General features: G+C 36.3%; 1 protein-coding gene across 24 annotated transcripts in view; it reads left to right on the top strand.

Moving 5' to 3' along the window:
• The window catches only part of LOC114654324 (receptor-type tyrosine-protein phosphatase delta), a 2,007,901-nt gene that overhangs the window by 1,831,620 nt on the left and 152,176 nt on the right, over positions 1-24,105 (top strand). For 13 of the 24 annotated variants that reach the window (XM_051929989.1, XM_051929990.1, XM_051929988.1 and 10 more), the window contains 4 exons: positions 25-158; positions 5,022-5,166; positions 7,255-7,560; positions 8,471-8,664. In XM_051929989.1, the coding sequence (XP_051785949.1) occupies positions 25-158; positions 5,022-5,166; positions 7,255-7,560; positions 8,471-8,664 (779 nt within the window). The remainder of the gene's footprint in view (positions 1-24; positions 159-5,021; positions 5,167-7,254; positions 7,561-8,470; positions 8,665-24,105) is intronic. The other 11 variants (XM_051930004.1, XM_051930005.1, XM_051930006.1 and 8 more) reach the window with 2 other exon arrangements.

Raw genomic sequence — 24,105 nt, forward strand, 5'->3', positions numbered from 1 at the left:
CCTTGACTTCTTTTGTTCCATTAGTTCCACCTCAGCCAACTAACTTCAAGGCCGAAGCAAAATCAGAAACCAGCATTTTGTTGTCATGGACACCCCCCAAAGCAGATGCCATTCTTGACTATGAACTTGTTTACAAAAAAGGAGAACAAGGAGAAGAGGTGAATAACATATAACCACAAGCTTAGTATGGTGGTACAATGAATCACCTTGCTTTATACTCTGCTTGTCATGGTTTAGCCATTTGTAATGAACTTCTATTTTAAATGTTACTGCTTATACAGCATTCTCCGGTCGGGAAAAAGTCAGTAAGTTAATAAGGGTTACAGAGTGAGTAATTTCCACATGCAATCATGTACATCTGTTACAATAATGAGAAAGACACACTATGGTAAGGACCCCGATAACAATTTAAGGGGTATTTCCGTTGGGTAAAATGCATAATCAGTTCCGTTTTCATGAGAACAATGAGGAGAATTAAAAAGGGGCAGTAGAAAACACATATGTACATACTCAGTGAACTGAAACAACATAAAAAGACTGCATTGTAAATGAAAAGCCTCCTCCTGGAATCTCTGCACGCTCTGAATGATGCTTAGAAGACTCACATTTTAGAAGTTGTATGTTAATTATAATAATTCATACATTAGAGGGTCACATGGAAGGGAACACAAAGTGTTGGCTCCATTGTATTGGGCAGCTGGCCTATCTTTCCTGTTGGAGTGGCTACCCCACTTGCCCCATCATAACAGTACTACACCAGAGTATTCGCCCAGTCTGTTTTTGTTTCTCTGTTTTGTCTCTGGCCTCTTCGCATTTTCAGTTTGTTAGAACTTTAATCCCACCTCTCAACTCAATCATGGCTCAAGTCCAAACACCCTTCAAAACTCATTTTGACTCCAGTAGCCTACTTTGGCACAAGAAATACAAGGCTCGAGCTCCCTCTAAAAGTTTTGATGCCCCCATAAGCCGAGCATATCTCTTAAAAGCTTGTGTCTCTAAGCTGCCTGCTTTCTTACATTACCTATGCATCTCCTCCTCCAACTGACTGGTGAAATGCCAACTGTGTTGTGTGTCCTCCTAGGCCTTATTCTCTTGCTTACATAGTCAGGCAATCTTGGTGTAAGTATTTCAAACTTCCTTCCATCTTTTCATACACTTTGTGTTTTATTTTGGTGCTTTTAGAGGCTTCACATTCAAAATCAGCTGTGCGGCTCCCTGGTGACTCGTCTCACAATAGCTTGCAGATTCAGTGTGCCACCAGAATTTTATTTGGATGGCACCTTTGCCTCTTACAACGTATTAGCAGTCAGTCACTAAATCACAGATTATAATAATCAGTAAAATGTGCCTTTGTAAATAGTCTTTTCAGTGTGGTCTCATTATTTAGATGCAGGGTTGTCTTAGATCTGTAGCTCAAAGAGCCCAAATCTGCCAGCCATCTTCACTGATGTAGATCAGAACATGTTTCCCAGGAATTCAAAGCAGCCAGCTATGTTTATCAAAGCAAAATGAGCGTATTTTCATTATTTTTGATTGTTGACCATTATTGAGTGAAAATATTTGTGTCTGCTTAATGCTCAATGAGAAATATTGTTCCTCTTTCTAGCAAATAAAATTGTACCAAGTGCATTGAAGGGCAAAATTGTATATAGCATACAGGCAAAAATCTTTCAGTCTGCATAATACAACTTAACGGTAGTACTGTACATTATATTTCCCATTGCAGGGTCATTGACCTAATTTCAAATGGATGTAAGTAAAATGTTAAATGAATTTGCAAATACTTTGAAGAAGTATATTTGACAAATATGATAAGTACAAAGACAACAAGAACAGAAGTTGTGTTTTTCCATCTTACCTTAAAATTTTATGCCCATAGGTAAAAACAGGATTCCTCGCATTGTATACACACCTAAAAAGTGCAGCATATACTAAATGATATTTAAGTAGCTGGACTGTTACTCCAATTTGAAATCATGGAAAGCATTGTTAAGGTTGACTGATGCAACTTCTTAACCTACAGTAAAAATCAAAAGTAACACAATACAGTGTACCATTAAATAGTTAAATACACTTGAAAAATAACAATGACAGTTAATCACAGATAATGAGTGAAATTTACTTACTTTAAGAAGATGAAGAGTCTTGCTTTGGAGACTGGAGGCTTTGAGGAAGATGTTATTTTAATTGGAAGAAGAGGAGCAGTGATGAGCAGGATTATTACGATTTTCGTCTTTTTCTCCTCCTCGGAAAACTTCAGATGATTCTTTCAGACTTTTGCAAACTGTAACACTGTAACAGTGTTAATCAATGTCGGTGCTCTTAAAGCCTCATACACACTGCACAGTATTGAATGTGTATGATTCATTCAATGTGTCTTTGTTAACTTCAATTATTCTGCTGTAAAGGTCTATACAATCCCATTCACACCATTGTCTTTTTATCATTAATATTCCATTGTGGCATGCATTAGATTTATTTTATGTTTTAAAAAATCTACTGTGAAATGTTCCCATTGTTTTTCACCATCATCAGCATTCTGAGTATAAATCAAGACATTGTGGGAAAAGACCATTTCATATTTGTCACATAATAGATGGAATAGCTGATCACATGTCATGTTATAGCAGGAACGTCTTGGCACAGTGAATGTCTGTATGTATATATATATATATGTGTGTGTGTGTGTGCGTGTGTGTGCGTGTATATATGTATATATGTGTGTGTGTATACAGTATATACTGCATATATATATGTGTGTGTGTGTATATATATGTATGTATTTATTCATCTATCGATTGATTGTATTATTTGTCCTGTGAGTCTGGATCTTTGATTTTTTTTATGCTGCTATATACTGTAAATCTAAATTTCTCTATGGTATTAATGATGTCCATCTGATCTATTATTCATATACAGAGATATTAATTAATGTATATATACAAATAGGAGAATACACCTAAAGAGGGCTAGGCAGCCAAAATGTTTTGTCTCTGACCTATCTTTCAGTTTTCAGTATTTGTTCTGTGTCACTTTGTTCTGTTTTTCTTGTATTTATATGGTTTGCCTGTAATTATTCCTTTTTTGTTTCCACTTAAAAGAGACATGTGTTGGTTTAATTGGGAACTCTTAATCTGGCTTGGTGTGAGTGAATGTGGACTGCATTTCAGCAGGGTCACCATGGAAAATTAAGTCACCCCCCCACACCCTCAAATATACTTACTAATTAGATAATAAACTTAATCCACCTACAATACTCCCACAGAAAGTGTATCATCTGAACAAATAAACAAATATATAAATGAATTCCACTTTAAAACAAACACACAAAACAAGCATTAGAAACAATAAAATTATGTAAATTCTTCACCACTTTTGTTTGATCCCCGCCACAAAAATATATTTTTATTGAATTTTGCGAAATGAAAATCATCTCTTTCACTCATCCCACACACTTGTCTAAATAACTAAGCACTTATAAACTAAACCTGCAAGCTAAAAAAAAATGGCTACTGTTTTAACTGAACAAGTGTGGTGTAAACGTGAGAGATACTGTATTTACACGTACTTCATGTGACTGACACCTTAATATAATTACAGAAATTAACATTATGCAAAATGGCAAATCTATATTTGCACCTTACGATATGTGAGAATCATGAACGCCAGTAGCATTGATCTGTAGCTTCGAAATGCACATGCTTTATTTTGAAACTTGGGACATCACAGTGTGTCAAGGGAGTGCAAGGTGTGTTTGGTGAAAGTCTTAAAAATGAAAATATTTTTCACAGTTTTTTAAAGGGTATATAAATATACAAATAAGACACTTGATCTATAAAATTTGTAAGAGTTATATTTTCATTTTTTCTGTTATTATATTGTAATATTAAAAAAAACTTGTTGCATAAAAATGATGCCCTTACTAAAGTGCCATCCTAGGCGATCACCTTATCGCCTCACCCCACACGCCGGCCCCACGTGCGAGTATTCTCTGTGAAGGACTGTTATCCTTTTCCATGGCTGATTCTTCCTCAGTGCTGCTGACTTAGGCTCTAGCTTCATGTAAACCTCTTTAAACTAAGCAGGATAAGAAAATGGATGGATTCATTAATGGATAGACGGATAGATTAACTGCATCATTTTTTTTTTCATTTTATTAATTTTGATTGATTAACTGAATCATTACATCATTATACATTTCACATTCCATTTTTATGTCTTGTAATGTTTTTTGAAGCAAGATATAAATGTGTTGAGCATAGGTGGTGAATTTTAACATTATCTTTCAAAATAATGTATCATTTGCTAGTCAGATAAAATTTGCCTTCTCTTGGTAGCCACAACATGTCACTACAATTTGAAAAATATAATTTTCCACTCTGTGGAGAGTGTTTGACCCCCAACTCACATTATATCACCTTGATCTTGAGCTCAGAATCTTCAATTGGACATACTCATTCAGCCCCACTAACTTGCTTATGCTGTCACATATTCTAGGAAGATCAATTCAGTTAATTAAACATTAATAAACATACTATCTAAATGCCTCTATGATAACACTGAAGATATTGCAAGTGGCACCTCAGACAGAGCAGTGTAGCCAAAGCTTGTTAATTCACAGCCAATCCATACCTTTTATCTAATTTAAAGTTGTTGAGCTCTAAAGTGATGCTGAATCAGCTAGCCATTTCACAAGGGAGGAAGATAACATCTGATAGTGCTTGCTTGCATTACAGACACCCTTCTGTTTGGGAATATGTCATATTGACCCCAGACAGTGCAGAAAAGGGATCACAGAAGTTGATTGTAAACCAAATTAAATTGTACATACAGTATTATGACTGTATTTATGCTACTTTATGACTAAAACTGAAGAGGAAAGATTGGTAATATTTTATCTATATGGGTGATCAAATTTTTTCAACCTCTGTATACAGCTGTCAGATAATGTTATATGTTAATTAATTATGTTATTTACATGGATAATATGAATGACTTTTTTTACTTTCTTTCTTTTCTAGCAACGTGTCACCTTTAAGGCTGACACATCCTACTTATTACAGGGCCTGAAACCCTTCAGTACCTATTTCTTCCGACTAGCTGCCCGCTCCACATATGGCCAAGGCGCGGCTACAGCTGAAATATCAGCTGAGACCCCACAGACACGTAGGTCTTTTTCTTTAAATACTTTGACTTTGCAGTCTCTTCTTCTATTTGTGACAGTTGTCACAAAAATTTGAGAAGGTGGCAGCAATTAATACATTCAGTATGGCAGAAGCAGAAAGCATTCCTTTTTTGAATTATTCTTTGAAGAGTTAAATTGTTGGGTCACTTAAGGTCACAACAGGCAGGAATATCAAAGTTTTTTTTATGTAGTTTTATACAGATTACTAATTCAATATTTTCATTTAACCCAACTGTTTTGTCATGGAAATGTATCTGTACTTTAATATAGCTGCTTTATAGCGCCCCACATGTACAGCCTTATCTGCATGTGGACAGCTGCTTCAAGTAAAGAAACTTACTTGCTTGGCACATGTAAAATTAAATTCTAAAGCATGCTAGCGTTTCCATGTAAATGGAAGGCAAGCAACCTTTGAAAAGGGAATGCTACAACTGCTGTTTAAAGCACTGATCAAAACAACATGTCGGTGAAGCCAGTTTCTCCAGTCAGGATTGTTCTTGCTTCTTACTGCAGAAAAGATGAAAGCATGGACATTCCTCAAGAAAATGTTACTATTAGAAATCAATAGGCAAGGCTGCCCAGTTTTACCACAAAAATAAAAGTATACACAAGCTATGGGCTTCTTTAACAAAAGTCATTAAATGACAACATTGGCTCTTGAGGTCTGACATTTACTTCCAAAACTGTTAAATTTGATAAAATATTCACTAAGATATCCATCTCCCTATGCCTTTGTGCCTTAACAAAATGTAAAGCCTTGTCTCTTGATACTTATCCTCAAGTCTGTTATAACCTGATGCAGTGACTGAGCTTTCTAAGGAAGAAAACAAACATCGGCCACAGGATTTTGCCAGATTATTTACATTTATGATTCTGATCAACTCTGTTTATATACTTCAAGACAGCTCAAGCACTTGCATTCACTACTCAGTACAAAAGCAAAATTTAAAAAGCTGCATACCCAAACAGACCTCAGACTTATCCAAACTATTGCTGTGTTGTTATGGATTTTGTTTTTATTAAGCACAAAATTATATTAATTGTAATAATGCTATAGGAAAGAAAATTGTTTTGGCTCATTGGTGTGTTATTTTTAAAATTGCCCTAAATCTGAGGTCTGTTCAAGCAGCGGCTTGCAGGTGAGTACCAGAAAAAGTCAAATTTCTTTCAAGTCTTACCTCGTCTTGGTAGGTAAATATTGTTTAGTCCTTTAGACACGCTAATAGAGTATGTATTCAATAGAATGCTGCATGCTTCCTTGCTACAGAAATACTTAAGATGACTCATTTTGTTTTCTTTAATTACAGAAAGTATGAGGTAGAAATGTAGGCTTTTACCACAAAGCATCCACCATGTTTAAGTGACAAGACAAATTGTTCATTTCAGATTATTGGATTCCACTAAAGTATTTATATTACCCAAAAATACTTTTTGATTTGTGGTAAACCGCCTATCTCTATCAGTAGTATTGCATACACTGAGCCCATGGTACTCGTGTTGGGAAAATGTACACTTATAATGTCTCAACAGTAAGGCACCTTTTGTTTAGTGAGTCCAAAGTCAATGTTCTGTTGTAGCCTGAACTACTTTATGGTTTTTGTAATGCTGATGGAATCTTATTGGAAAAGTTGTGAGGTTCTTATTGCTGCTGCTCCAGGGGGTATGTAACTCAGGGGTACGCATTGTAATGTTTTATATTTTAAGGTAAGTATGTCCATTGTCAAGGTCTTGTTTGTAAGACATTGATTTCCCCCATACCATATCCTCAGTGTGTGGTTTTTGTGTACTCATAATTTTAGTTTTCCCATTTAAATAAGCCAAGGTATTGGTCTTATTTTTGATTTGTTTTTGTCATTTTTAATAACTCATTGCATTTTGTTTTATTTTAAAAAATATATTTTTTTATTTTACGTTTTCTGTTTTCTTTTTATTTGTTTGTTTGTTTACGTCATCATCATCTAAAAATCCCTTCTCACCCAACTGTCTCTGAACCCTCCTTCCCCCAAAAAAAAAAACTATGAAAAAAATGAATTGCCAAAATAAACAAATACTCCCAAAAAACCCTTCAGAGCCCTCGGCTCCCCCGCAAGACATCAGGTGCACAAGCCCCAGCTCCACCAGCATTCTGGTAAGTTGGCTGCCACCACCAGTGGAACTGCAGAATGGAGTCATTACCAAGTATTCTATCCAGTATGCTGCCATCGATGGAGAGGATACCAGTCCCAGGCAAATCTCAGACCTTCCCCCTGAAACCTCACACTACCTCTTGGAAGATCTGGAAAAATGGACAGAGTACAGAGTGACAGTGAGCGCCCACACAGATGTTGGACCTGGCCCAGAAAGCTTACCCCTGCTTCTTCGCACCGACGAGGATGGTATGTTGGCTCCTACTGCTCCAGTAGGCAACTAGCAGTCTAGAAAAACACACGTACTCTTCTTTTAACCCTAACCTCTCCACCTTTACCCTTCCAACACCACCCAGCGTTTTCACTTGGGCTTCTTGCATTGCTATTAATTTTCTGATCACGCCATAGTAAAAACAGCACCAAGCATAGCCAGCTCCGTCTATGGTATTTAGTTTTCATTTCCCAATGTAAACTATACCCCAGAAAGCTGCATTAAGGTGGCTAAATGTATTTTTTCCTTTTTGTTTTTCTTTTCTTTTTTCTTGATTACTGAGCGCATACTGAAGCTCAAAGTTAAAGATCCTGCATACCATGAAAAAGATTTGTTTCTCAGATCCAACTTAATTTTTATATTCTTGATCTTGGTTTTTGCAAAATTTTGTCGCTGAAAAATGGATCTTTTGTCACTGTTGATCTTTCAGTATTTTTATATTTGACTAAGACTCCCCTTAGTAAAATACAATAATTCGGCAATCAATGGACACTTTTTTCCCTTTCCTCCAAAAGCATTCTTTTTCTTCTTCTTTTCTTCTTGTCTTCTTCTTCAGATCTGTTTTTAAACAGTTTCACTGCCAAACTATTCTTAACTGTTCAGGGATGCTTTGAACATCAAAGCATCTTCCTTGGCTTTTTCTTGCATTTTTCAGACAATTTGCATTTTTTTAATTTCATTTTTTACTCCACTGATCACTTTTTTGATGTCTTTGCAAATGTTAGCTCAGGTGTCAAACCTTTTTTGGGTTTTTATTTTTTTTTTTCTTCCATTGTTAAGATATTGATGTCATTTCGCACTGTATTTTTTTTTTAACTGGCTTCAAGGCTGGGCAGGAGGGGTCAGTGCAATCTTGACCTTTTGTTTTATCCCATGATGTTCTTCCAGTTCCCAGTGGTCCCCCTCGCAAAGTTGAGGTGGAGGCTGTCAACTCCACTTCAATAAAAGTGACTTGGCGCTCGCCGGTCCCCAACAAGCAACATGGTCAGATCCGAGGCTATCAGGTACATTATGTGAAGATGGATAATGGAGAACCAAGAGGTCAGCCTTTGATCAAGGACGTCATGCTTGCAGATGCACAGGTAATTTTTTAAGCTATTATTTCAACTTAATGTGTTCAGACTGTAAACATTTCTTCACTCATTTTCAAATAGCTTAACTATTTTCAAATTTCAACATACATCAATATTTTACCTGATAGTACTTATAAAATATAAACATACAAAATATGCTGTTGTTTGTTGAAAAAAATAATTACATTGTATTAAGATCATACCATTATAACAGTTCTATATTTTTGAGATGCTAATAGCCTTTCCTAAATAATGCTTACAATTACATTCGGCACAGCATCTCTTTTAAGTTCAGTTTACATTTTAGTTTCAGATAATATGCTGTTTAAAGAATGGCTTGTGTTTTACACATCACATAGTTAAATTATAAAACACAAGGTACACTAAAACTTTTGTGTTAAATGTATCTTCATTTAAGAGGTGTTTACAGCTGGTATGATGCATGCATACTTTTGCTGATACTGATGAATTCTTTGTGACATACTTTCCACAACTTCTCAGTCATGTACATGTGCTTTGATAGTCGGGATATGCTGTGCATAGTGTTAATGTAGTTCTGTAAACACTATAAGGATTGAGAGACCCCTTTAACAGTTACTTGTGCCTTGAATTTAGGCAGTTTCTTTTTCTTTCCTTTTTACAAAAATTTTAGGAGGCCTTTAAAAAATTATCCTAAGTAGGTGAGAAGACCTAAGCAGTTTTCAGACTGAAAGTTGAGGTGTCTATGGATGCCTCAGAGTTGAATAATCTAATAGCTATAAAGAAATTTTAGAGGTAACAATAATAAATTGCCAAGATATCATAAATCCTGACACAACTACACGATTGAAACCTTTTAATGCAGTAGTTACGTTTTTTTTATGCTTTGGTGAAATTGCATCAGACAGTAAAAAGAATAACAGTGGTATGGATTTTGTATGCTGTGTATTCAAGTTAATGCATGTAGGCAGTATTTACTTTGGAGCTTTTGTTTACTGTAGCTAAACAATCATTTTTAATTCTTGTTTTTTTCTCTGTATGTAGTATTTTTTGCCCACATCCCAAGGGTCTTCATATTAGATTTATTGATAACTTTGTTTGTGATTGAGCATGGTTATGAGTACGTTCAGCTACGTAATGGTCATGTTTCAGGGCATGTTCCAATCTAGCTGTCTACTAGAGTAGCAGGGAATATAAGGTCCCAAAATTTGTAGGATAAACAGTTCACATTGAGGCTGATGGTTGTTATTCTAAACAAGTTTAATTAATGTACATCTTAACTACATTTTTTTTTAAATCTCATACTCCTTCAAAAAGTCCATAGTTCGAACAAAAAAGGTCTATAATTATGATTCTTCTACAAAGGTGGTATCAGCTCTGTGAGGTACAGGAATATCTTTGAAACCCAATGACACACTAGACACAAAGCACACAAAAAAGATACAATTTTGAAATACAAAGTATGAATTTCATACAGTAGAGAATATTATAAAAAAAATAAAACAATAGTCATAAATACCTTCAGAATCTTTGCTCAAACCACCTCCCAAACATGTGGTCTCTGAACACATTAATTTGACTTCTCTGGATGCAAGAGATCAAAATGTTGTGGTAAAACTAGTGCATGAATCTTCTTAAATGATATCATGATCAGTCGTCAGGGTCATAGCGATAACAATGCATCAAATATTGTATTCGATTTCTAAGCTTATGAGAGTCTTGTATGTAACTAATCTCATAAATGTTTGTTATGCAGGTTATCAAAGGAGTTAAAACAACTGGCATAATGAGGCAGCAAAACACTAATGACTGCAAGTTTTAAGGAAATGATAGAATGATACTGTAAAGCCAACTAATATGTAATTGGTCCCGTCTGTGTCTTAATTCTGCAATTAGAACTACCTTCAGCGATCACCAAATGCTATACTCTTTGACAAACCATTTTTTAATCTTCTGTTTTTTGTTAGTTTCTCAAATACTGTAGAGACCATATGTTTGAAATTTTTACTCTCAGTTTTAATATAAGCAATATGTCATGACTCACAAGACATGGATAAGACAAAATAAATATTAAAAATATAGGCACTATGACCTGTTCCGGATGTCAGTCTTGCTTGTAGGCTGATACAACTTTTCAAATTATATATCTGCCTTTATATTGTTATTTAAAATGTGTAAAAATACAACCCATAAAACTTGTCTGGAATTACTCTTGGTTTAAGAATGTATTTTTTACCATTTAAATAATATTGTAAATCATAAGGTGTTGTTGACATCTTCAGGCCAAGATTGACATTCTTCTAAGTCTAATTTAATAGCCAATAATTCTCAATTTCCCACATAATAATATCGCTCATTGGGAAACAGTTTATGAGGAGAAAAGGACACATTTATGTAATTTCAACAAATCCTACAAAAGCTGAGTTAAAACTGCATCAACACTAAATTTAAGATATCTGTCTTTAATTTAAAATGCAGGGAGAAATCTGAATGATAAAGAATAGATGCATTTGTAAATAATTATTTTAGGTGATTAAAAGCTTCAATGGCTCTAGAATTCAAGAAATGTTTAGGGTTTTCTTGGTTAGGTAAATTAGTGGAGATAGCATTACACTAAACGTTTTGATCACATCACCCGACAACAATGATAGGAAAAACCAATAAATTGCTGCTTCTGTTTTACTTAGGATATAGATGACTGATTTTACCTAAAGTGGATTCATTAGACCTTTTCACAAATTTCAGACATTTTTTTCTATTTGTAGTTATTATGAAACTTCTTACTAATAACTGGAGACCATATTAGAAATCATATCAAGTATGCCACCACAGATACTCTAAAAATACTTTCAGAACTATTCATCACGAAAGACTGAAAAACTGCCAGACCATTAGCCATAGCATAACAAAATGTTAATAATGTCTTGAATAGGTTTTGAAGGTTCTTTGTCCACTCATAATCTTAAAAAATTTAATTATATACACTAGTTTATTCACATGTAAAAACTGTTGGCTAATTTATTAGTTGTATTATTTGTAAAAATCAATGCTAAACAAATAAGTAATCTTTATGATTTTGTTAGATAGATTATTTTGTAGTCAATATGCAGGCACACCTAACTATCTTCCCTGGATAAAACAAAAACAGTGAGCACAGGACTACCTGAAGGTCTATTGAAACCTCTTTTGCAAAAGTTCACCCTACTTGCTTTTCCATAGCTATGCTTATAGGACCATATGGAGCATTTGTGCATTCTAGAGGTAGAGGCCCTCCAAGAGACATTTGTAAGGCACAGTCAAACTATAGTTGCAGTGTGGTGGTAATTAGTGAGCTCTTTCTTAATTAAAAACATGTCTTTAAATGTCATATTGAGCGAGCAAGGTCAGGTCATTTTTTATAAGTTAACCTGCTGGTCATCAGTCACCATTTTCTTCTGAATGTATCTTATCTGCTCAAATACTTAAAAAGTCTTTTAATGTCTATATTGGATCTTCACAATTCTTGCTGCATGTGCTATACATAGAGCTACTTTTCTGTCACATTAGAGTGCAGATATGTTTCCGCATGAAGTAAATGCACTACATCATCCTTGTACCTGCCTGCTTACCTGTGGGAGATGTGCTGACTCGTTGCGGTGAACGATGATTTGCGATGATTTGCTGCAATTTTAAAGAATGTATGTTAGCAGAGTATTTTTTACTCTGCTAATTTGGTGCAACATTTTGCTTTTATTAATGGAGTGTAAATTGTGACAAAACACCAGTTCTTGCCTCGAATATCTTCGTTAACATACTTTAGTGCAGGGGTCCTCAACTCCGGTCCTGGAGGGCACCAGTAGCTGCAGGTTTTCATTCTAACCCTTTTCTTAATTAGTGACCTGTTTTTGCTCCTAATTATCTTCTTTTGAAGTAGTTTTATTTGGCTTGCTGTTGAAGACTCAGACACCTTAATTGTTTCTTTTCCTTAATTAGCAGCCAAACAATAATGAGATACAAAATGAACAAAAACAGGACCAGCAAACTGTGTTCATCATACTGTACCTGAAAATAAAGAAAGGTGAAGGTCTCAGGAATGTTGATTTGTTCAGGTCCCCAAAATATTTTAACAGTGCTCTGGGAAAAGAGAAAATCAACAGTTTCATAAATGTATTTTATTGCACAGTGAGAACAGGAACAAGCCATGCAATTAAAGAACGGGTTTAATTAACAAGACTTGGTGCCTAATTAAGCAACTGGTTGGAGTGAAATTCGTTGGAGTTTGAGGCCCTGACTAAGTTGGCTTTCTGTTAGTTGACTCACTTCACATTTCATTTCTGTTTGGGTGCCATTTAAGGAGCGAAGTGAAGCAATTCAGAAGAACAATGAAGAAATTCAGGGGATCAGATCTTAAAAAACAAGTCAATTAAAATGAATTCAAAAGAAGTTAATCAGCAGCAAAAACAGTGTACTAATTAAGTAAAGGGTTAGAATGAAAACCTGCAACCACCAGGGCCCTCCAGGACCGGAGGTGGGGACCCCTTCTTTAGTGCTTTTGTTATATTATAGTGTTGTCATTTTGAGACATGAAATGAAGTGCCCGAGCTCTGGTGACTTTCACACTCGTGAACTAAACTTCAGTTACCAAAGTGATCAAAAGTAAACGTTTTGTCTTGAAGTGAGTTTTCTCGCTCTGTTTTAAATTATTTGACAGATTGATGTCCATTTATGCATTGGAGTAAGCTGAAGCATTACACCCTCGTATTTATACTTTCCTTAACATTTTATAGAAAGACTTCCCTTTTTCTAGCCTGGAGATTCCATTTTTAGGACTGTCAGTGTTAAAAATGCCTTTTTTAAATTCATGCAAAATTGCTCTCAGTTTGCTGAGGTGTGTAATATAGACAGTGTTGACATCTGAATGATTTTTATGCACTCAATACAGGCTTTTCCAGAAGTGTGACTTGTGCTTTGAAAAAGGGATTTTGGTGTAGCATCATTCTAGCCATGGATAAAAACCTCATTGCTGCATCCATCAGCTTCAGTGTTTTCCATGTACTGGCATTGTTAAAAGATTTTCATATAATGGTTTGTGTCCCAAGAGTGGCTTCCTACACTAAGCCTGTGCAGCGTGTGGCTGTCATAAAGTGCTTACATGGGTGTCAACTGATGCACAGTTATGTTCTTCTCCAGAAAGCAGCAGAAAAAATTTTGTTCAGTTTTGTTTTCATTGCTTAAATACGTATGTCAACTATACTGTAAATGACATTTTTCTGTTCTCTATGACTAGTTTTTATTAGCAGCTTTCACATTCTTTTAGTAATATTGTAAAAGATATTTTGTTTTAATTGATAAACTGATCATTTGTCTTAGTTAGAGAGCAAGGTAAGCACCTGCTCGGGGTCTCCAAAATATGATTGAGCTCAACACGTAACGCAGTGTTACTGGTAAAACAAAAATACAGCCGCGGTGTAAGGTGTGCATCAGACATTTCTTTAATCTAGTATGAGAATGCTTTATGCAAATGTTAAAAATCAGACGGATGGTTCTTTGACATTTATCTATAAACAGAGTTGGGATCTCAAGTTCTATCACTAATATTCATTACATTGCATCAAAAAAAGTGACATTGATTAAATCCAAAAACATGTTTAAAACAGCAAAATTTACTTTAACAATTGTGCTCCAAGCCTTAATACAGCGGTTCTCAAACTGTGGGGCAAAGTAACAAAAAAGGGGGCACGAATGTTGCCATATGTGGCGTAATTTCGCTATTCGTAGGAAAATTTTAAACTTGTAGCGGTGTATCGGCAGCAAACAATATAGGAATAAATTTTATTAGGGTTTCAAAAAAACGTTAGGGGGGCGCGATTAAAACTGTTATGAAAACTCGGGTCGCAAATATTTAAAGGTTGAGAAACGCTGCCTTAATAAATGTTTTTAAATACTTTCCCACAAAAGCTAGTCCAGCATAGTCTAAACAGTTGCTCTGGATAAAGTACAATAATCTGACAATCACAGTTTTATTGATAGAGGTGCGTAGAGTACTGTGGTATTAGAAAAGTTTGTTTTAGAGCTGTTCAGTTGCCTTTCACCCTTCATCAGGTGTATGACTGAAAAATAAAAAAACAAATAGGTTAATTATGCAGTGAACTGGGTGGCCTACAAAAGTGTAGACCACAAAGCTTGGTGTTCACACTGATGTACCTTTATGGCACATCTGTCTTTTGTGGTAATCATCACATCATCTTACAAAGACTTCCTTCCATGCATTCCACTCTTTGACAACCTTTGGGGTTTCATGGTTTCAGCGCATTGCTTACAGAAGGAACCACTAGTATGCCAGTCTTTCACCTATTGCTAAATTGCACATTTTGCAGAGGCACATAAAATGGGATATTATTCCATGAATCCCTCAGGTGTCAACTTGGTCCACAATTGAAATGCAATGGTCCAATGATTATGGCATGTCTTCTCTCCAGCAAGTACACATGACTGACCAAACAAAACAAAACATGTCTGTGGACTTCCTGCTAACATCACCTGATTGTGTTTGTCTCTTGCTAAAACTAGGGGAGGGCTTTTTTTTATTTTTACCACCATATAGAAGGGGTTGGAGCAAAGAAACCCAGAGGAGATGAAAGGAATGAAAGATGAGTGGCTGGGAAAAGAAGTCATTAGAGAAGCTGAAGAAAGTATTGAAAGTTTAGTCAAGTATTTAGAACTGCAAACAACAGAGAGGACACTGTAACTGTGATCAAACAATACAAAATGTTCGACAGTAGACCAGAGTCTTTGACCTTAATGGTTGAATTTTGCTCCCAGAAATAATGTGCAAGACATCGCCTTGTTTCTCTTACAGTATGTTGTTGGCTGAATACTTTTTACAAGAAATGCAGTAAATAAGATATTTGGATTAGCAGGAGGCCCTTATCTAAAATATTACAGATTATTATTTCCAGATGGACAAGATACATAAGAATTGTTGGTGACTGTAGTGGCTTATGTTACAATAGATAGAGTGCCTCTGTAAGGACTAGTTGTGTTCTCAACACAAGAAAGATGAAAATGTCAATCAGCATCCTTAACTAATTAAATAAATTTAATTAAAAAGAAAAGATGTTGTTAAAGGATTCATCATTGCCGGCCTAAGTATCCACATGTAGAGTGTAGGAAAGGGGGGAATTTTACCTCAGTTAATTAATTATCAGTTTTTCCTTCAGCCGTGCCGGCAATTAATTAATAATTTGGTAATTTACATTTCCCGGGGGGGGACTCCAGGTGTTATACTTTTATATCAAGGTTACTGAAGCACACTCATTTTAAGAAACAGAATAATAAGATTTATTGATAAACACAAGGATTATAGAAACATGATAGCTGCATATTTGACAACATATAAAACAGGAAGCAAGGCAGACAAACACATAACAGAGAAAAGGCTGGCTATTTACTGGCTATTTAGAGTTCTGATTTATCTTGGCAGAGATAAACAGTTTTATGATATAAAGTATGATGTTCAATGCTGTGTGCAGTTATTTATTGCTGTTGCTCCGGGTTAAACTGAAGGATTCTTCATTTGCTGAAGTGCACTCTTAGTTTGGCTACATGGCCCTTTGTTCGTAGTGTGCTGTGATGCTGCTTCTCAGTCTTCTCAGACAGGGCTCAGTCACTGGCACAGAGCTTGGCTTGGCAGAGTGGATCTTAGACCTAGTTCAGGGTGTCCAGCTCCAAAGCTCTATGGAGCATAGCTTCCAGGCCAAAGAAACGTTGTGAGCTCCTTGCTCCAAAGAGAGTGGATAGTTCAGCTTTCTGCACACAAACAAGGTAGGTTGTCATCTTTCAGCTCCCTCAAACAGAAGAGGATTGTTAAGTTTTCACTGATAGAGAGAGAGTATCTTACCAGCTTTTAGATTACAGGGAGAGAGCAACAGATTTCATGGGGAGAAAGAGGAGATGAGTGTAACTAGTTTTAAAGGGAGGTGTAAATTCTGAAGATTGGATTAAAGTCACATTACATTTACAGATATGATATTTTGTCACTCAAGTACTTCTTGAATTATGGCTCTTTGTTCAAACTTGGGTGTCCATTTGTGTGTCATCATGTCTGAATGAGTCTGCAGAAATGTCAATTCAAATCTGATTTACACTTTTTCTATTAGATGAAGTACAGAGCTGATCCAGAATACTATAAGCAGTAGTAAAGCCATTCACTCAGGAATGCAGGTTGGGGTTGAAGTCGAAATTTCGCATCCTTATTAAATCTTCTGTCTTAAAAAATATGTGTGCTGCAAAAATTCTAGGAAAATGAGCACTGCCCATTTTGTCATACAATAGAGACTGTAGATAGTAAATAAGAATATGTATTCTAGGGGGAACCTCATAAGAAAAATGGTAAGTTGAATTAAATCAGGACATAGATAAATAGATCTATTTTTGTCCCAATGGGAAAATTAAGCTTTTCACAGAAGCTCAATAAATATAATAAACAACAGCAACAACAACAACCTCCCTCAAATACACACAAGGATTACAGAAATGTAGAACCCTTCTGACTTGACTAAAGACAAGAGAGCAGTTACAGTGAGTCATTATAAAGGTGTACAGTAATCCCTCGCTACTTCGCGGTTCACTTTTCGCGGATTCACCACTTTGCGGGTTTTTAAATACAAGTGATTGCCCGCCTATCGCGGAAGTTATGTTCCAGACCCATCAGCAACAGGAGAAAATCCGCGATATAGAAAGACCATATAAATAAACATTTTTATAGTTTAAGCCTTAAAATACCCATCCCACATGCTTTAAACACATGTAAACTTATAAAACACACTTTGTTAACACATATGATATGTGGATGTCGGGCTAAGGATATGAGTAACATCTCACTATTATAAAACATTTTAACTTCACACAAGACAAGACAGTGAGACAGGAAAATTGGTGATATACAGGCTTTTAAATTATTGACACGCAGAGCGACAAGCAGCACAAAGCCAGCACAAAGTCCACTTCTCCTTAGCGTTCATTCAGCTCCCCACCCCCTTGACAATGCGAAGTGGCAGGAGCGTACTGCGCTTCCGGGGAGGGGGGGTTTGAGCGAAGGTGCGTTCAGCTCTCACACACCCACACACACACACACACACACTCCTCCTTCTCCTTCCGAACGCGCAGAGCGACAAGCAGGCATTTTGGCAGAAGCAGCACAAAGTCCATTTCTGCTCAGCGTGAGTTCAGCTGCCCCCCTTCACAAAGCGAGTGCAGACACATTGACGTCTGATCGCTGCGTGCAGTGTGCAGTGTTGGTCTGAGGTGTTTAAGAATGTAGAAAGTGTTTAAGAGCATAGGAAGTGTTTATAAGAGCGTGGGAAAGGTTAACAAGAGAGTGAGAAAGGTTTATAAGAGTGTGGGAAGGGTTTATAAAGCCGTAAAATACGTATAAATAATAAAATAAATATAGGTCGCTACTTCGCGGATTTTCACCTATCGTGGGGGGCTCTGGAACGTAACCCCCGCGATAGGTGAGGGATTACTGTATTTCTGTAGATATGATACATCCCTGGTAGCATTTTCTAACACACTTCTGTTAAGTAATTCTGTGGTTAAAAGTACTCAGTGTTAGAGTGTCAGAGCGAGAGTGTGCACCATTGTTCATAATGGCACTTAGTTTTTTCTTCTACACTACAACCTCCAGAAGGTCCCATAACTGAACCTACCTTCTTATCTTGTTGATTAATCTCTTGAAGTGATGTTACCCACTCAGCACACTACAGTGTAGAAAATCACACTTGCCATAACAGAGTTCTAGAACATGTAAAGGATGTCACTACCCACATTAAAGGAATGCAGAGTCTCCTAAGAAAGAAGAGTGGGCTCTGACCTTGCTTATGTAGTTCTTCTGTGTTACCAGATCAGTCCAGTTTGTCATTAATGTGGACCGCCAAATAGTTGCAGCCATGCACCACCTCTACATTTATTCCCTGCATAGTTACTGGGTGCATATGCTCATTGGAGCAACAAAAGCCAATAACCCATTCCCTGGTTTTGATGTTACATTGCAGATCATTCTCTTTGAATCTAGAAACAAAGATGACACTCTGACTTCTATACTCTATCTCATCCTTCTTGACAGTACAATGCATTAGTGTAGAATCATCAGAGAATTTCTGCATGTGGCATGACCTGGTGTTATATTTATAGTCTGAAATATACATAGTGAAGAGAAAACGAAACAGAACTGTTCTTTGTGGTGCACCAGTGAAACTGATGGATAATTGCATCTTCTACTTAAATCTTTGTCCAATAGGCAAACTGCATTTGGTCCAATAGTAAAGACAGTGGTGTTCCAAATAACAAGTTTTTTGCTAAGTTAAAGCCTCATCAAATTAAGCCATTAGCTGTATATCAAACCATCCTGTCAATGCTCCCATTTAAATACAAAAGGGAAATTTGTATTTTATACCTTAATACTTTATACTTTTATACTTTAATTTTCAGTCTGCACAGCCATAATTATACAACTTGGAGTGTTAAAAAATTTAGTTTTAAATGTTTAAGGAATAAACTATACTGTATATATAGTTTTGTAGAGCAGAGTTATATCATCTATTCATTTGTTTATGTTTCTTCCTTTTCTGGCCCTTCACAACACCACATTCCTTGCCTTTAGTTTGCTCTCATAGGACTTATCTGACCATACTTCCTTTTCTTTAAATGTATGCAAAGCATCTTTGTCTGGAACCATACACAAAAAAAACTAACTTTGTTAACTGTTTGTGTGACTTGTTCATTTAGCTTACGTTCATAGTTCTTTATTCTTTCCATTTTCATTTCTAATGATACAATGCTATTCTCCATATTGTTTCGCTGCCATCATTATCTTAACGATATCGGTTGTCCTACTGAATGTATTCTTGCCGACTGCCATTATTGCTTTGTTTTTTGTTTTGTATTTTTTGCCCACTGTCTTCTCAGAATGAGCAGCAATGAAAGTTGCTTCATATTCTCACGTGTCACTGAATGTGCTGTGATTTTACCATTTTATTTCACTAAATTGTATGGAATTTAAACACTTTTACTTTGTTCTTCATAGTGATATTGATATTAAACATTTGCAGCTTCTCATTACATTTTTCTGTTTTTGAAGTAGATCCTTTTACCAAGTTAAGCAGTAGATTTAACTTCCTTTCTATGAAAATATTTGATGTTCTTTATCACATCAGTCACCTTTGAGTCTAGAAAGAAAGAATTCTTGGTTCACACAGCATTAGATGTCACCTGCTTTTTATTCTCTTTTTTTATTGTAACCAATGTTGTTTGCCATGTAGTTTTAATTTAATCATAAGCCTTCCACACTTTAGTTCTTCAGTATTTATATTACTTTATTTCAGTAAAATCTATTAAACCCTGTTTAATTCAAGTCTTCTCTTACATAAAGCCCTAATTACATCCATTGCTAGTCTCAGTGTCCTGTCTCTTGAATATAAACTGCAATTCACAAAGAAATATCTTGTTTTTTTCTCTATTCTTTTAAGTAGAATCTTCAGAATTACCTTTAACACATTTGAGGCCCAACTGATTTTTCTGTAATACACTCATTTCAATGCATTTTAATTACTTTCATTTTTGTTAAATTGGTCAATTCTTAAGTCCTCACTTTTTTCTTATGGCCTTGGGTCAAACTTTTCTCACCCTTTTACTTCTGTACCCACCTAAATATAGCTAGTTCGTTCTGGTCAATTTATACACTTGTGTATTATCCATAGTCATGAATTTTAGGTATTTAGTTCTGACAGAGAATGTTGGATATACAGGTACTCGTCGACATACGACCTATGCAAGTTACGACTGTTCGACTTTACGACGCGTTTGACTGTTTCCCCTGCCAGCTGTTGGCAGCGCCAGTTTCCCGCACTCTCAAGTCTCGCTACGCAGCAGTAAAAATATACGCAGCAGTGTTGCCCCACGTGTGTTTGTGTCTTGTTGTTTTGGCAATTTTTGATAATAATATAACCCTAACATATAACCTTATAATATTAACACTAATAGCAGCTTTCTACTCAAAATGGCAAACTTGAGAAGCTGCCAGCATCAAACCCAGAAGCTCTTGATTGGGCAGTTCTTAGGATTGCACTACGCAAGCAGTCGCATCAACTGCTTACCGCAACCTGCTTTCTTTTTTCTTCTTGAATAAAAGCGCACTTGTTCTGTTATACTTGTACTTGTGAAAGTGTTTATTTGATATTTGGACTTCAGGCTTCACACCAGTCATTCTCAGTCACACACACCACTCACATCCACATCCACAGTTATCCCAGTCTCGTTCGTGCACAAGTTTTATATACAATCATCACATTCAAATGTTAACAGTTCCCACACACAACTGCTGACTCCCAATCAAGAGCTTCTGGGTTCGATGCTAGCAGCTTCTCGAGTTTACCGCTTTGAGTAGAGAGCTGCTGTTATTGTTAATATTATATAATAAAAACATACATTTGATTTACGTCTGTAACAACCACTGTAAATTTATAGTGCTTGTCAAAGTTAGCGTTCACACTCGCCCCGATATGACACTGCTCTTTTCAAATAAAGACGCGCTATAACAGAGGTGAACTCAGATCAGAGAAAACAGAAGCCCTCCCCGCAAGAAATGTCGACTCACAGTGTATGAATGGCGTATGGAAGAAGTGTGTTAAGCGTTATGTAAATACTTTTGCTGGATTTAACAGTGAACAAGAACTTGATGAGATTCGTGAAGAAATAGTGAAACTGTCAAAAGACCTTTCATTGGAATGTGAAATGGAAGATGTCGAGGAGTTGCTAGACCGGGAATCAGGTGAACTTATAAATGAAGAGCTGATAGAATTGGAAGAAGAAAGAGTGGCGGAAGAAGAAACAAGAGAATTGGAGTAAGACGAAGAGGAGGAGGTGCCACAAAGAATGTTCACCACAAAGGGATTGTCAGAAGATTTATCTCTACTGAATAAACTCCTCGCTCATTTTGAAAAAATGGACCCAAATATTGAACGATTTGCGAGGATTGAACGGATGGCACGCAACACATTTCGTCCTTATTGCGAAATTTATGAAGAGAAAAAAAAAAACAAACAATTCAGACGAAGCTCACTATGTTTATGAAAAGAGCAACTCCTCCCATCACCCCGTCCGCAGCCTCGCCTGATCTGATGAAGGCGATATCGACAACCCGCAGCCAAGCACCAGTGGTGCCAGGAATTAAATGTACAGTACAGTATTTCTTGTTTTGTACGTTTTCCACATATTAAACAAATTGTACTGTAGTATGCTGTGTTTGTCTTAGAAAGTAAGAAAATGTTGATAAAATATTACTTTAAGATGATTACAATATTATTACCCAGTCTAATATTCTTACCTTAAATTAACATAGGCCGACTTACGTCCAGATCAACTTACAACCAGTCAGTCGGAACCAATCGCGGTCGTAAGTCGACAAGTACCTGTATTCTGGGTTGTGTAACAATACTTTTTAAGATATGTGCAGTTTAATTCAGTAATCGTGGAGTCTATTTTGTTTATATGTAACTCAAAATAATCTCCACGCAACTAATGCAACAAGGTAATACAATACAATATATGCAATTGGATATTAGATTCCCTACAGACAGACACCAGTTGGTCCGAGTTGGAGACAGTACATCAAATACCACCCTTCCTGGCACTGGTGTCACCCAAGGCTTCATCTTGAGTCCTCCACTCTCCACCTGATAACCCATGACTGTTGCGCCAGGTACAGCATTAAATATCATTAAATTCACGGATAACACAACAGTTACAAGATAGTGTACAGAGAGGAGGACATACAACTGGGTGTGAGAACAATAACCTGTCCATGAATATCAATAAAACAAAGAATAGCACTGTTGACTTCAGGAAGAACCATGCCAACCCCCTCTCTATTAATGGCTCCACTGTGCAGTCAGTCAGGAGCCCAAAGTTCCTGGGAGTGAAGATAAAATAATTCTGTCTCCTGAACCCAACAGATTCCCTGCAGCTCTTTAGAAGAGCTTGCCTCTTCCCTCCGACCTTTGTTTCTTTCTACAGATGCAGCATAGTGAGTGAATTGACCACCTAAATCCGTGTCTGGTATGGGGACTGTAATGCCTCAGACCATATTTCCCTACAGAGAATGGTGAGAGAGGCTCAGAAAATTGTTGGGACGTCTCTCCCTACCATACTGGAACTCTACAGCAAACTGCTAAAAGAGGGCTACTAACATTATCAGAGGCCACACTCATCCCAACAATGGAGTGTCTGCCCTCTGACACAACTGCCAGATTTTATAAAGGTTTTGTCCCACAAGCCTTTAGACTCTTAAGCAATGATCAGTCTATTAATACAGTGCAATATATAACTCAATTGTGTGTGGTTTCAAATGACAAATAAAGTTAACCTTGAACTTTGATTGGTCCCTCCAACCCATTGATCTTATATATAAAGTACTAAAATAAATTGCACCCAGGCTCAAATTAAAATTAGTTAACCACCGTCAATGCTATTTCATGAGTTTGTTTTGTCTTCTTTCTTTCAGTTTACAGACAGGGTTATCTACAGTCTGTTTCGCTGATTCCATCTTTATATTCTTGAAACCAATCACTCCTTTCATGATTGTACCTGTGCCCTTGACCTTTCTTTACTCACTGTGTTGCTACTTTTTGGTTCCTTACCAATATTCTTCTTTAATTGTTCCTGGCTCCCCAAATGTATTATTGTTCACTTTATAGTTCTTATTTTCCTTCCATAGTAACACTGCTTCCATCCTTCATAAGTTGCGTTCTGATTCAACAACTGCCCCAGGCACAACAAACTGTACACTTTGTTACTCTTTTAGTCAATTTTCATCATTCGTTTGAAACTTCTACGTCAGAGACAAATGATCATCCCTTCTTACTGTATACCCTTGAAGGCAACAGTTTCAATTTTTTTTCTACTTCATTTTAGTTTATTATATCCATCTTTGCCTTATTTTATATTCCTAATCCTTTATCCCTTCGTACTTTTCATTTCCATTATTTTTGCTTTTCACGCCACCTTTCTTGTAAACTTTCTTCTGCAGTTAACATACTATATTACCTATAGCTTCCATACTGATTCAGTTGTTATTAGTTTGTTACCTTACATCCCTATTGTTTTTGTGATATAGCCAAATTTCCTGCTGATAAAGATTACAAAAGATACAAAAGTATTGTGTATTTATTGTTTACCTCTCCTTGTAGCACTATTGGCTGACTTGGGTATTTCAGCTCCAGTCATGCTTATAATGCCTGTAGGCTTCATGTTTGCTCTTCTGTGTATTACAAAGGCTACTTTGCATCATATGGACCAGTGATGTTACTTGCACTGCCCACATTATTTTATGGCAGACAACCATTGGCCAGTCACACACAAATATACAATTCTTAATTAACATCTAAACTCTAATTGATAAGATAAAAAAGAGGAGTAATAAGCAAGGCTGTCAGG

Source organism: Erpetoichthys calabaricus, chromosome 7, assembly GCF_900747795.2.
Source record: "Erpetoichthys calabaricus chromosome 7, fErpCal1.3, whole genome shotgun sequence".
NCBI classification, from domain to species: domain Eukaryota; kingdom Metazoa; phylum Chordata; class Cladistia; order Polypteriformes; family Polypteridae; genus Erpetoichthys; species Erpetoichthys calabaricus.